The sequence below is a fragment of the Anomaloglossus baeobatrachus genome, chromosome 6 (genome assembly GCF_048569485.1).
Source record: "Anomaloglossus baeobatrachus isolate aAnoBae1 chromosome 6, aAnoBae1.hap1, whole genome shotgun sequence".
In the NCBI taxonomy this organism is placed as follows: Eukaryota; Metazoa; Chordata; class Amphibia; order Anura; family Aromobatidae; genus Anomaloglossus; species Anomaloglossus baeobatrachus.
Window position 1 is genome coordinate 94,502,670 of NC_134358.1, and position 13,698 is coordinate 94,516,367.

General features: G+C 42.6%; 1 protein-coding gene across 3 annotated transcripts in view; it reads right to left on the bottom strand.

Moving 5' to 3' along the window:
* Positions 1 to 13,698, bottom strand: part of CPNE3 (copine 3) — a 132,554-nt gene that overhangs the window by 73,170 nt on the left and 45,686 nt on the right. For all 3 annotated transcript variants that reach the window (XM_075353114.1, XM_075353113.1, XM_075353115.1), the window contains exons 2-3: positions 7,165 to 7,304; positions 4,030 to 4,209 (exon numbers count right to left, since the gene is read on the bottom strand). In XM_075353114.1, coding sequence (XP_075209229.1) covers positions 4,030 to 4,209; positions 7,165 to 7,296 — 312 coding nt within the window. In that variant the 5' untranslated portion in view covers positions 7,297 to 7,304. The remainder of the gene's footprint in view (positions 1 to 4,029; positions 4,210 to 7,164; positions 7,305 to 13,698) is intronic.

The window sequence follows — 13,698 nt, forward strand, 5'->3', positions numbered from 1 at the left end:
TTTATGCTGGTTTGTGATGACCACTACTGTACAGTATATAATAAATGTTCATTTTTTTTTGTTCAACAATAAATGTGAATTCTTCTTCATGGAAAAATAAGGCATCCCCTGAAAATAAGACCTAGTGCATCTTTAGCAGCAAAAAATTAATATAAGATATGGTCTTATTTTCAGGGAAAGAGGGTAGTAATATAAACATGTTATCATGCAGATAGCATCACTTGGAGTCTGCAGCTGCAGCTCTAATGTTTACATTGATCACTTCCTCTCCCCGGCTTACTGTGTTCTATTATTAAAAGTTCCATCACACATTGCAGTAACCTGTGAGCGAGAACTTAGCATGTCCCCTCCATTAGTGTAATGACAAAAAAAATTTTTTATGAAACCATGTGCAATTGAGGAACTTTTATGGGTAATTTAAGAATAAGTATTGCTTTTTTTTTGTTTTTTTTTAAAAAGTTCCCCCTTTCATTCAAATGAAATAAGGCAAAAAATATTTTTTCCCCCCAAAAAAGGACATGCAATTTTGCATTATTGAAACGATAATAGTAATAACTAAGCAACTTTTATTATTCGTTTTTTAACAAATATAAAACAGTTAATTATAAGTACAATATGTACAAAAGAAGTGATTTAAAAATTATTTTTTCCTATGAATTTTAGATTCAAAAATTCAATTTTTTTTTATTTCGCATGTAGTTCCTCCATCAGTTTTACAGCACGTTCAGCATTTTGGTTAGATCTGGGAATGTCAATTAATGACTCCTTGACCAACCAGTGCGCCTTCAAACACTTAATTGCTTTCTTGCACTTTGTCTTGGTGAGTGAGGTTAACAGTTCATTGAAGGACGCTTCGTTGTATTGTTGCGACTGGAACCAGGCATTTGCCCATTCATAGCAGATGAAGTTGCATGCTATACCGAGGACGCGGCGCCACTCTGGTATCAGAAAAAATGCTATAACAGCATATACAGCTCGCGAGTTCCATTTTGCCATGTGCAGGTTTTGGAGTTTCTTCCAACTGATTCGAGGCCAACGTGATGTTGTTTTGTAATGACAATATGCCTGACATAGTTCATATAAGAACTTGAAATCAAGTCGCCATCCAGGATTCTCGCCTGTGTTGACATCATCTGTTGCAACTTGGTGGTAATCAATCTGAAGTGAGGCATAGTTTTCTGTTAATTTGTCAATGAAGAAATAATTGAGTTCTGGTTTCTTCGTTGACTCTGGAATAAGGAAATTCATGACGTGCTTCAGTAGGAGGTCGAGTACATGGTGTTGACAGCCAATGTATTGTGGCTTCTGAAAGCCCTTTCTCAAGACATCATCCTGTATCAGCGTTACAATCCCGTTCAAACAACCAGTATTTACTGCTGCCATGTCGCAGATTATCATGCGAATATTTTCCCAAGCGTCGTATTCATCAATTAGCTGATGTAGTTCCTTGTGAATAGCCGTGGCAGAACCATGCTCACATTTCAGAATACCGAGTTTGATTTCGGTTGTGGTATTTTTCAGCAGAACTACTTGATACTCTTCCCCTTGGATTCTTTTACCATCGAAGTGGAGACAATAGGGATCTTTGCGTTGAAGTTTTTCAAAAATTTTGGTTTTCATTTTCTGTCCTTCTGAGATTATTTGTCTCCAGACACCCGACTGACTTGGAACCGGTACATCATGACCTTGTTCAGCAATGGTTGCAAGCACTTTATTTGCTTTATGTGTAGAAATGTTGTTTTTCAGTACCAGTAAACTCGCTGTTGTAGTGCTTGCTCTTTTGTATTTCGGTGTGCGTTCAGGAGGAGATGACGCGGAAGAAGAGGTTGGCTTTGGAGTCTCGGGTAAAGATTCAGAGACAGTATCATGTGTGGGTTGCGATTGCGAAGTGCTGGCTTGAGCTTGAAATATTGATAGTCGGATTCGTTTTCTTGGATGAATTGATTCCAAAGGAGCTTGTTTGAGCGTCGAATAACCAACCTTGCCTCCACTCTCAACTTGCCTCAGGTAGAGCTCTTTATCCTCCGAGTTTTTCCATTCTCCATTAACGTTGGTGACATCAAATAACTGAGAAAGTGTTGCAGTGAATTTATCAGAAGGTTTCTTTTTGTTTTTGTCATTTAGATCAATCAGACGATTGAGTTTCTTTCTGATGAGTGCACTGGATAAAAGTGGGAAGTCTAGAGTTTCCCTCCAGAGCGATTCTATATCCATTATCATATTTTTTATTCGATCCAGTCGCCGTTTCTCACTGTTGAACAGAAAACTGAAGTTTCCAAGAATTTGGCAGTTCGTTGGCATCCGCGTGAGATTGGAGAGCTTTTCAATATATGGAATACTTGGATTCAAAAAAATTGTTTTTTTTGAAAATTTTTAAATGAAAAAGAGGGGGAACTTTTTTGAATATTTTACAAATTTGATGATACTAATGTCATTTGAATGCATTTGTTCCTCGAATGTAAGGGGTTTCATTTTCGTTTTGCAAAATTTTTAAAATAGTCATCACACTACCCTCCATTCTCCACCCTACACTGCTGAAGATATTGTGAGATATTAACTGTCAGAGTAGCTCACGGTAGGTACCAGCCCAGCAATTGCTAGATAGCCAGTACACAGCCTTGCCACTGTGCTTGTTATACATGTTTCAGCGCTTTCAGCTGTCCATGTCAGTGATTGGATTACCTAAACCCTTTTCTTTTGAAATGCAGATGTCAGCACTTCCCTAGCAAAGGTGTTGGCCCCTACTGGTGCTGCTGATTGAAACCGTCAGCTCGGCTTGCAAGAGGCAGACTCATTGCGTCTTCAGGAGGCATGCTCAGGCAAGCTGTCATTCACTCCAAAACGTCCACACCCACTATCAGGAGTCCAGTGACAACTTTCTGTTCTGTCATTTAATCTGATTTATTGGAGGAGGAAGAAGTATCTGCATAACAATCCAGTGCTATGTGATCCCTGCTGAGATGCACTCATAGGAGCTATACATCTCATACAAGTTTTTTAGAAAAGGTATTGTTTTGAAAAGCAATGATATATGGGAAGGGGTTGAACTTGTGCAAAATCCCTTTAAGGAAATATTTGAAGGACCTGATTCATTAAAAGGAACCTGTCAGGTAATTGATGTGTTCTAACCTAGTAGCAGTGTGATATGTGGCCTAATAACCCATTCCTACCCATCCCTGTGTTGTAATAGTGTGTAATGTGTATGTATAAAAATATGTTTTATTACTTATGTGTACCCTACGTAAATGAGCAGGGGCTTTAGCCCCATGGCCGTTGCATTGCCCTGTGGGCGTTTGCATGTGTATGTTTTTTCGTGGTATCACGCTCCTGTGGACGTGATACTATAGATTTACATGAGCAATGTACTGTCACTCCTTGAGATCCCGCACGTGCGCACTTACCATTCCCTTGTTATCTGGGTGCTTGCTTCTCGGCTTCAGACGTGCACTGTGCATGCTCAGAAGACTCCTGCGGTTCCGGTCATGTGTAGAGAGCGTTTGAAGACGAGAAGCAAGCACTCGGATAACAAGACTGTGGGAATGGCAAGTGCGCACGCGCGGGATCTCAGGGAGCGACGGGGACGTCACTCATGTAAATCCATCATCTCACACCCACAGGTACGTGATACCACGGATACCATGCAAACGCCCACAGGGCGATGCAATGCCCATGGGGCTAGAGCCCCTGCTCATTTACGTAGGGTACACATAAGTTATAAAATGTTTTTTCATACATTCGTATTACACACTATTACAACACAGGGATGGGTAGGAAGGGGTTACTAGGCCACACATCACTCTTCTTGTAGGTCAGAACACATAAATTACCTCACAGATTCCCTTTAAGGTGTTTTCTGGTGGAAACAAAAGCCAGTTGTAAGTAGTTTGCATCTCTTAATGAATTAGACACATCTTACTCCGGGGGGGTTTAAATGACATATTTTATGCTTTTTTTCCTATGTAAACTCCCAAATAAGCATTGTTACAATATAGAGCCCAAAATGATATATGATGAATGAATGTTACTCACCTGTCCCAAAGTACACTCAAACTCTCCCAAAAAGTCATCATCGTCCAAGTCATATGTTTTATTGTCAATGTCATAAATCGCAAACTTCAGCTTCTGGACTATCTCAAAGTAGTAGTCAACCAAAAACCTCTTGCAGAATTTGGGGTTTAGACAATTCTGTATTCTTTCTGTGCGATCAACCTGTCAAAAAACAGAGAAAAACCTTCTTGTAAAAGTCATACATTATACTAAATGTGGCACCCCCCACCCCTTAGACATTTATGTCATATACTGCGTATATACTGTACGTGTCACTGATGTCTACAATGGGAAAAACTATAGAAATTATTCAATCCCAACTTTTTAGAGATGCGTGGCTGCCATCAATTTCTAAATTAGTTAATCTTTTAAAATTAAATTAAAAAGGTCTAATTATCAATTTTTGATTTGTATTCTATTAAGACTCAAATATAGATATAAGAGATTTACAAGTCATCCAAATTCTTGCGCAACTTGTTTTTACACTAGTTTCTCCCAACTATGGCAAAATGGGAAGAGCTGGGGTGGACGGGGCATGATACCACAGCTTGTCTATGCCATGGGCTGTTGTCATGCTATGTTTGGTTCCAGAATCATTAGGTGTCACGGCGGCGTCAGGTTCTGTTCACACTGTAAAGCCTGACAGGCAACCTGATGTCTCCAAGTTGTTCAGCCAGAGCTGGGCATTGGCTGTTTTATGTGCTCTGTTCCTCAGTCATGTAGGAGTTAATTCCTGCTGACCTGGGGAACTCCACTAGAAGCTCAGATTTCCAATTACCAATCACTGCCATCTCCTTCCTATATAAGAGTCTGGACCTTGCTACTCAGAGCCAATAATAGCTTTAGCATAAGCTCCATCGATTCCGGTCTTCGTGGTGATCCTGTTTATGGTGATCTGTAGTTGAGATTTTGACTGGTGTGGAAGTTATGCGTTTACTGCTTTTCAATTTTCTTTATTCCCCTGTACATGTATAGTCTCTCCTTTGTGTTTGAGTGCAGTGTATACGAGTTTTGGTTCTCCCTTGTCAGTGTTGTTTTTCTAGGGTTTTGTTACTGTGTTTCCAGCCCTCCCCAAGGTTAGGGGAGAAGGAGAGTAAGATCAAGGCTCAGACAGGATTCAGGGTCATGCTATGGGTTCAGACCAGGCTACCATCAAGCCTACCTTTGAGATAAGGGACAGCGCAGAGTCTCAAGTCTGAGGACCAGCCTAGGAGCTGCTGTTCTGTCACTTCATATCCCGTTCTGTGCCATTCCTTACAGTCAGGGACTGCACTAAAATTTCTTGCTTGGTGCACAGAGGCACACGCCACACATCAGATGCTCCAGATCCATGAAGAAGTGTGCACCTCTTCATGAATCAGGAGTGTCTGACTCCACCACGTTCCTCATCAAGACCGATCTTGATGAAATCGGGCCAACTGTTTGAACCACTGTAGCCAATTGTCTGTAAATTTCTGGGCAATTCCAGAGAGTGAAGACTGTTTTGTGCAAGTGATTTTTAAAAATTGTGAAAATTAGCCATTTCAGTGGGAGCTGATCAATACTCGAGAGGGCCTACTATGCATTATGTGGAACTGTCACGTTCAAGCTCAATATATTATTTTGTTTTGGAGGCCATGGCACCCAGTGCACTGGGTTTCACACCCCAACCAATCTGAAATTGATGACCAATCTGAAGGATATACTTGCAATAGATGAGTGTTGTGCACCACTCTGTTGACCATGCACATTTGGTGTAACCCTTCACAATGTTGTAGCAAAACAGAGAAATCCAGGAGCCAGGACACCAGACGTCATCATTTTGGTAACTTTATTAGTGTTGAGAAATGACTATCAGTCACGCAGGGCCTTTATCAAGCCTTATCTCTTTTTCTATGGCTTGATAAAGGCCAGCGTGCCTGAAATGTTATAATTTTTCTGAACTATTAAAGTTACTAAAAAAGAAGTCTTGGTGCCCTGGCTCCTGGATATCCCGATATTAAGGAAGGATATTTCAGTCCTGAACAACAGAGGGGGCAATGCTGAACGCCACCAGAGATCAGCTGTAATAGTCAGTAGGAGGTTGAATCTGACTATACATATTCACTGCTATGATGTACACATGACCAAGAATACCATATAGACAGAGATTGTCTTCATAAGAGTAAATGTATAGCTTAGATTAGGGTTGAGATCCATGTGAACCAGCGGCAATATTGTCTGCTGTCCCTCCAGAGTCCACAAAATCCAAATAAGTAACTCAACGACATCCAAAATCAGCATTTGTCCTCGGCACATCTGGATCACCATTTATTGATACAAGGAAGTGCAGAAACTCTTTAAAGGGAATCTCTCAGCAGCTTTTTGCTATATAAGCTGAAGACAGCATGCTGCAAGGGGTAACACAGAGAATTCAGGGAAGCCTGTATTGTTAAGGTCCAAACTGTTGTTTATTTGCTATGTTTGTTTAAGCAGCAGGACACAAGCAGGATCCTTACCGTTGCTTAGACTACAATGTCACACACAAGGTAGTCCAGCACGCCCCCTCCTGTGATTGACACCTCACTGTCAATGTACAATGTCTATAGAGAGCCTGGTGTGGGCAGGGGCAACACTCTCAGCTCTACTACATGGGAAAATCTAATAATTCTGAATGTGTCAGAATGGCTGCAGCAAGTAATTTAAGTGATACATCATTGGAATCAGGATCTCCTTGCCTGCATCATGCTGCTCCCAGATGAGGTAGCAAAAACCTGCCTACAGATTCCTTTTAATTGTACTTGCAGTCTCTGATTTTAATGATTGCACTAGTGATAACCTAGCTAGCATATTTTATATTAGTTAGATTGTTGTGATTTTTATTTGAGCCACCGCAGCTTTTAACTCAAGCCATAGTCATTCATTGACTATGGAACTGCCAGAAATAGCTGAGGACTGCATTCGTCTTTCTCCAGTAGTCCCATAGAGAGGTTGAGTTCTTGAGATCACTGTTCCATTCAAGAATGGGTTTTACAGACTCCAATTCTTGGGTTCCAGAGCCCTTTACTTGGGATCAGTCAGATAAGGAAAAAACTTACTATATTGGGAATAACCCTTGGAAATAGTATCAGATATAAAATAGAGCATGTAATTAAGTACCTCGAACCATTGCTGGCCACTTGTGTTCATGAGGAGGACACATAACGGATCAGATTTGGACCCGACGTCTTTATCTAGGAGATTTTCACAGGAAATGCTCAGTTCCACTTTGGTTACACATTGTGCAGCCATTTGCAAGTCTGAAACAAGAGAAAAGATTGTTAGAAAGGAATATTTAGCCGCGACCTACATTCATATATTCGTGCATATCTATATAGGTTAAAAAAAGAAAGATCAAGTAAATTCATTCTTTCTCCACCAGTTATATATTCTTTAGCACTAGATTATCACCCACATTGCCATTGGTTGTGAGCCCCTCTTTTTAAATGCGGATATAGTATCTGTCATCACTCTCTTATGGTAGGGCATTCCACAGTCTGACTGCTCTAACTGTAAAGAACCCTTTCCTATTTAGCTGCCGGAATCGCCTTTCTTCCACTCGCAGTGAATGTCCACTGGTCCTTAGTATTGTCTTTGGATGGAATAAGTCATGTGCCTATATAAAAAACAAAGGCTCCAATTGTGTCTTTATGCTTTAACGTTATTGCCCCATCTATTTTATAACTAAAGGGGCTCTGCCACCACAATACAGTGTTTACTTCCCATGACTGTTTGAACTGCAAAGACATTTCTCTTTTTGACCTTGATAACTACGTGACCCTACAAATCCTGATCTATTACAAACTTATTGTGACAGCAGATTTACGGTAAGGGGAGATGCAGGTGGCCGTCCTACAAATCATTTACCAGCTATACTGGATGAAGAGCAATTATTCTGTGGGACTTGTGCATAATCTCCAAACGCAATCAACCATATGTTAATAGGTAACAAGTTGTTATGATACTCAGCGCTCCTGGTTCTAAAATTGGGGCCACAGTTTGCGATCAAACAAACCCATTTGTTGACTCAATATCTTCTTTTCTAGGAGCTACCACTAAACCTCGAAACATTCATTGCTGGTGTGTCATTGGGCAATGTTCCAGCTACAAAGGGTTAAAATGATGCTATTTTTATTGATATAATTTAAAATTTCATAATTCAAGTGTTTTACTGGCTTTTAGAATAAATATATAAAATTATGTGATATTAACAGAATCATGTGGCAGCTAGAAAAATCCTTGAGATATTCCTTGTAGGAATATTCAAGGTTTTTTTTTACTTTTTGGCTAAGAATACCCTTTAAAAAAAGGAAATGTTTTTTTAATTATTTAAATAAAAACTTCATGCATTCCCCCCCAATTTTCATACCCAGCCATGATAACGCAGACAGCTGGTGGCTAGTATTTTCAGGCTGGGGAGGTCCATGGTTATTGGAGCCTCCCAGCCTAAAAATAGCAGCCTGCAGCCGTCCAGAATTGTCGCATCCTTTAGATGAGACAATCCTGGAACTTTACCCAGCTCATCCCAATTGCCCTGGTACGGTGTCAAGTGGGATAATAAGGGGTTAATGACAGCTCACAGCTGCCACTAAGCTCTAGAATTGTAATGGGAGGCATCTATGAGACCCCTCTCCCTTACTAATCTGTAAGTGAAAATAAACACAAACACCAAACAAATCCTTTATTTGAAATAAAATACAAAAAAAATCCTTTCCACCCTATATTAACCCCCCAAAACACCCCTGCAGGACTGAGGTAATCCACACAAGGTCCCACGACGATTCCAGCTCTGCTACATGCATACTGAAAGCATAGAAAGCGGACACAAAACATGTCCGCATGCTGTGGGCTTGAGGCCTAAGACACAAGGCTTGAAAATCGGAGCAAGTGGAATGCGATAAAACATTGCATTAAACTCGGACCAATATTAGGCTGTGTGTCAGCACCCATGAGCAATTATTTTCTCAGCCCTAAATCGGACCGAGAAAACAATCTCAGCATGCTGCGACTGTAATGCGTTCCTGGTTTCTCTCGCACCCATTCAAGTCTATGGGGCAAGAGAAAAATCGCACTGCACTCGCAGTACACCGGTGTACCGTGAGTACAGGGCCAGAATGGCAATAGCCAGCTACAGAGGAGAGAGGGAGATAAATCCCTCCCCTCCACAGCGCCAGCCCGCCCATCCTCAGTGCCTGCCCTCCCCTCCTCAGTGCCGGCCCGCCCCCCCCCGCAGCTAAGGTCCGATCGCATGATCGGACCTCAGTCGCAGTGACACTTGCATGACACTCGGCTCCCGTTGTGCTGCCAGCGTGAGCGAGTGTCATGCAAGGATCGCATTAGTCCCTCGTGTGGCCCCGGCCTTAGGCAGAGACTGAGCCGCAGCAGTGGACAGTGACATCACTCAGGTTATTTGCAGTCACGGTCCTCCACCTGTGACTGCAAATAAACTGAGTGACATCACTGCTCATCGCTGCAGCTCAGTCTCTGCCTGAAGCTCACAGTGTACGGACATGTTTGTGCCTGCACACTGTGCTTTTAATATGTATGTAGCAGAGCTAGAATCGTTGTGGGTCCTCGTGTGGATTATGTCGGACCTGCAGAAATATTTTGGAGGTTAATAAATGAGAGAAATAATAAAGGATTTTTTAGGTGTTTTTGTTTATTTCTTTTCACTTACAGATTAGTACTGGGGGGGTCTCATAGACACCTCCCATTCCTAATCTAGGGCTTAGTGGCAGCTGTGACCTGTCATTAGCCCCTTATTACCCCGACTGCACTGCACCAGGACAATCGGGAAGAGCCAGGTAAAGTTCCGGGGTTGTCGCATCTAATGGCTGTGACAATTGTGGGTGGCTGGAGGCTGCAATTTTTAGGCTGGGGGAATGCAATAACCATGGGTCTCCCCAGCCTGAGAATACCGTCTTCAGCTGTTGGCTTTATCATGGCTGGGTATCAAAATTGGGGGGGGGGGGACGCATGCTGTTTTTCTAAACTATTTATTTTAAAAAAGACGCACGTGGTTGTTTCATTTTGATACACAGCCAAGATAAGCACATGGCTGGGGGCTGCAGCCTGTAGCCGTATGCTGTATCTGTGCTGGGTATCATAATATGCAGGGACCCTACACCAATTTTTTATTTATTTTTACACCACGATAGGGATACACACAGCATCTGTGATTGAAAGCAGTTAGGCACGCTGTCACAAAGGGTCTGACTGACTGCAACCAATCAGAGACGCCGGGACTACCTTTGGGCGGGGGAAGCAGTGGATATGTATGAAGGATAATGAGACGCACAGGAAGTAGTATGAGAGGCCCGGAAACAGTGTCACAGCCACGCGGAAGGCTCAGTATGTATAACGTGCCTGCTTTAATCCCCCTACCGCTTCCTACCACCACCCAACAACATGTGTCAGGGGAGAAATGTGAGGCATAGCCAAAGAAATAAGGAATAATTAAATTATAAACAGAGCAAAGGGGCAATAGTATTCATCAGCCAAGGTCATAGAAACAAATGCACAGTCAGGATGTAGAAGTCCCTCTAAGACTAAGTAAAGGAGGAAACACAGGTGGAAAATACTGACAAACCAACCAGTCTCAACCTACCAGTTCAAAGAAGTGGTGATTGCCCAGTATTAGAAATGGGCACAGATGAAGCTTGCAATATGGCGCAGGTCATACACATGTGAAACACAGTGCCCAGCCAACAGCCTATTACAGCCCCTACTATTCGATTAGAGGAGTTGCCCGGTACTCTTTCACAAAGGTATAAGCCTCTAGTGTAAAAGGTCACTATTGATGGGCCTGGCTGCACCCTGTAAAAAAGGGTCCAGAAGGGACATGTAATAAGCTGTTGGCTGGACAGTGTGATTCACATGTGTGTGACTTGTGCCCTATTGCAAACTTCATCTCTGTGCTGTGTGCAAAACGCTGTGTTATACAGTACAAGCACAGTGGATGTATTTCTAGAAATCCCGTGCCCACTGTGCTTGTTTTTTCCGCAGCAAACACTGACCTGTGGTGCGTCTTTCCAGACCGCAGCATGTCAATTGTTTGCTGCGGATTCGCATGTGACCTCTGTAGGGAGAACACAAGGGAGAGACCGCAGCGCACTGAACTCTGATCGTGGGTACGAGCAGCTGCAGTCTCCTGCGGAGGAGACTCTCGGCCCCGCAGGTCAGGACCCGCAACACATCCAGGGCGAAGTGAGTCCTAATCGTGGGCACATACCCTAACACTGCACAATCATCCACTAATAAGCTGGTAGGTTGAGAGTGGTTGTTTTATCACTATTTAGCACATGAGCCGCCCCCACCTTTATTAATGGGATCTGCTGCATCCTGTCTGAGCCTTTGTTTCTATGAGAATCTGGAGGCCCCTACACATATATTAGATGGTCGACCAATCATGCTGAAATCTGTTAGTTTGGCTGTCTTTTTAGTTTAATATGTATTAGATGATGTTGGGGAGAGAAAGCTTGTTCTTTTGATAAGTTGCTGATACGAGGAGTCTGAGAGCGTCTCTGTCTTAGGGAACACAGGAGCCGAACTGAGATTTCCTGTGTACGGGTAAGTGGGAGCGATGGCTGTCAGCCATCTAAGGTGTTGCTGACAGTATAGACTCCAAAATCCACATTTCTGCACTGACGATCATATAAGGTACCAACCTCAAATCTGAATGCTCCAATTCTTTATATGATCTATAAGAGCATAATTTACTTGTGTTGGGAAGTAAAACCAAGACCATACACTGTAGAGGGGTCAGACCTATTCTGATTTGCACAAGGAAAGACTAGAATCAATGGGATGAAACTGATTGGGAGGAGACACAGATTAGATATTAGAAAAAACTTTTTGCCAGTGAGAGTGATCAACGAGTGGAACAGGCGGCCACGAGAGGTGGTGAGCTCTCCATCAATGGAAGTCTTCAGAGGCTGGGGAGACATCTGCCAGAGATGGTTCAGTGAATCCTGCATTGAGCAGGAGGTTGGACACAATGACCCTAGACGTCCCTTCCAACTCTACCATTCTATGATTCTATACACCATATCCTGGATATTAGATTGCTGGCTCATTTCAATGTCTGGCTGGCTTTTGTTTTACATGTCACTACATAAAAGAGTAATTAATTCCAACACCTTTTCACTATAATTAACTCAACCGGAATCCTGCAGTCTCCAATTTTCACCTGGCAAATCATAGAGGAAGTCAGGAGAAAGTTATACTTATCACTTTGTATTTATGATCCTCAGATCACTGCAAGAATGAAAGCCAAGGCTTAATAACACACTGTCGCCATGTACATGGACCCAGCTCTGAGCAATGGCCCTTACGGTCTGTATTACAGACCATTAGGACCTGCGTGCACTGACTTATGGTGCCTCTTGAGGGTCTTAGTTCTCCTTTAGTGAGAGCAGAGCTGCAGTTCTCAGCAGTGGGCACCACACATCGCAGGGGTGCAGAGTACCACAACTCCTCTGGTCAAATACAAATGATCTATCCTAAAGAGGGCTTTACACGCCACGACGTCGCTAACGAGATGTCGTTGGGGTCACGGAATTCGTAACGCACATCCGGCCTCGTTAGTGACGTTGTTGCGTGTGACACGTACGAGCGACCGCTAACGATGTAAAATACTCACCAAATCGTTGGATTGTTGGCACGTTGTCCATTTCCGAAATGTCGTTCCTTGTTCTGGACGCAGGTTGTTCGTCATTCCTGAGGCAGCACACATCGCTACTTGTGACACCCCAGGAACGACGAACAACACTGTACCTGTGTCCTCCGGCAACGAGGTGGGCGTGACTTCAATGCGGCTGCTCTCCGCCCCTCCGCTTTTATTGGATGCCTTCCGCGTGACGTCGCTGTGACGCCGCACGAACCGCCTCCTTAGAAAAGAGGCTGTTTGCCGGCCACAGCGACGTCGCTAGGCAGGTAAGTATGTGTGACGGGTACTAGCGATATTGTGCGCCACGGGCAGCGATTTGCCCCTGTCGCACAAACGATGGGAGCGGGTGCTTTCACGAGTGACATCGCTAGCGATGTCGCTGGGTGTAAAGCATCTTTTAGGATAAGCAATCCATATTATGAGACCAGACAACTCCTTTAATATTGAATATTCTGGGATGTCTGGGGTATTTTAGTGCATAACACTTGATATTCTATAATTCTATTTTATTATATGGTTTAAAGATGGAGAAGGGGTGGTCTAGGGCAGGAAAAAGCACCCAATATTTACATTTTATCAAAACAGTAAACCAGATAAAGAAATTAAGAAACCATCATAATGTAATCCATGCCTGTGTGCGATCCGTTATTTTTGTGAGCAGATCATAGATATCTAATTGGCAACAAAAACAAAACAAGAGACATTCTGTTGCGCCAAGGCCAGTAAAAAAATATATATGTCTGTATTCTACTATGAAAGGACCAGAAGGAGCAAAGAATTTTGTTTTCCTACATGAAAAATGGATGCAACAAGGATTGTAAAAATTGCCAAACAGACCAAAAATGGATCCAAGCCTTAAAAGATCACGGACCATTTTTAACTTATGAGAAAAAAAAGTCCAAAACCGCTATTAAAAAAGAGAAACCTGTGTTAGAATGTGCTGATGGGTTTTTTCAGACATTGGAAACCATTAGGTTTCTCTGTAT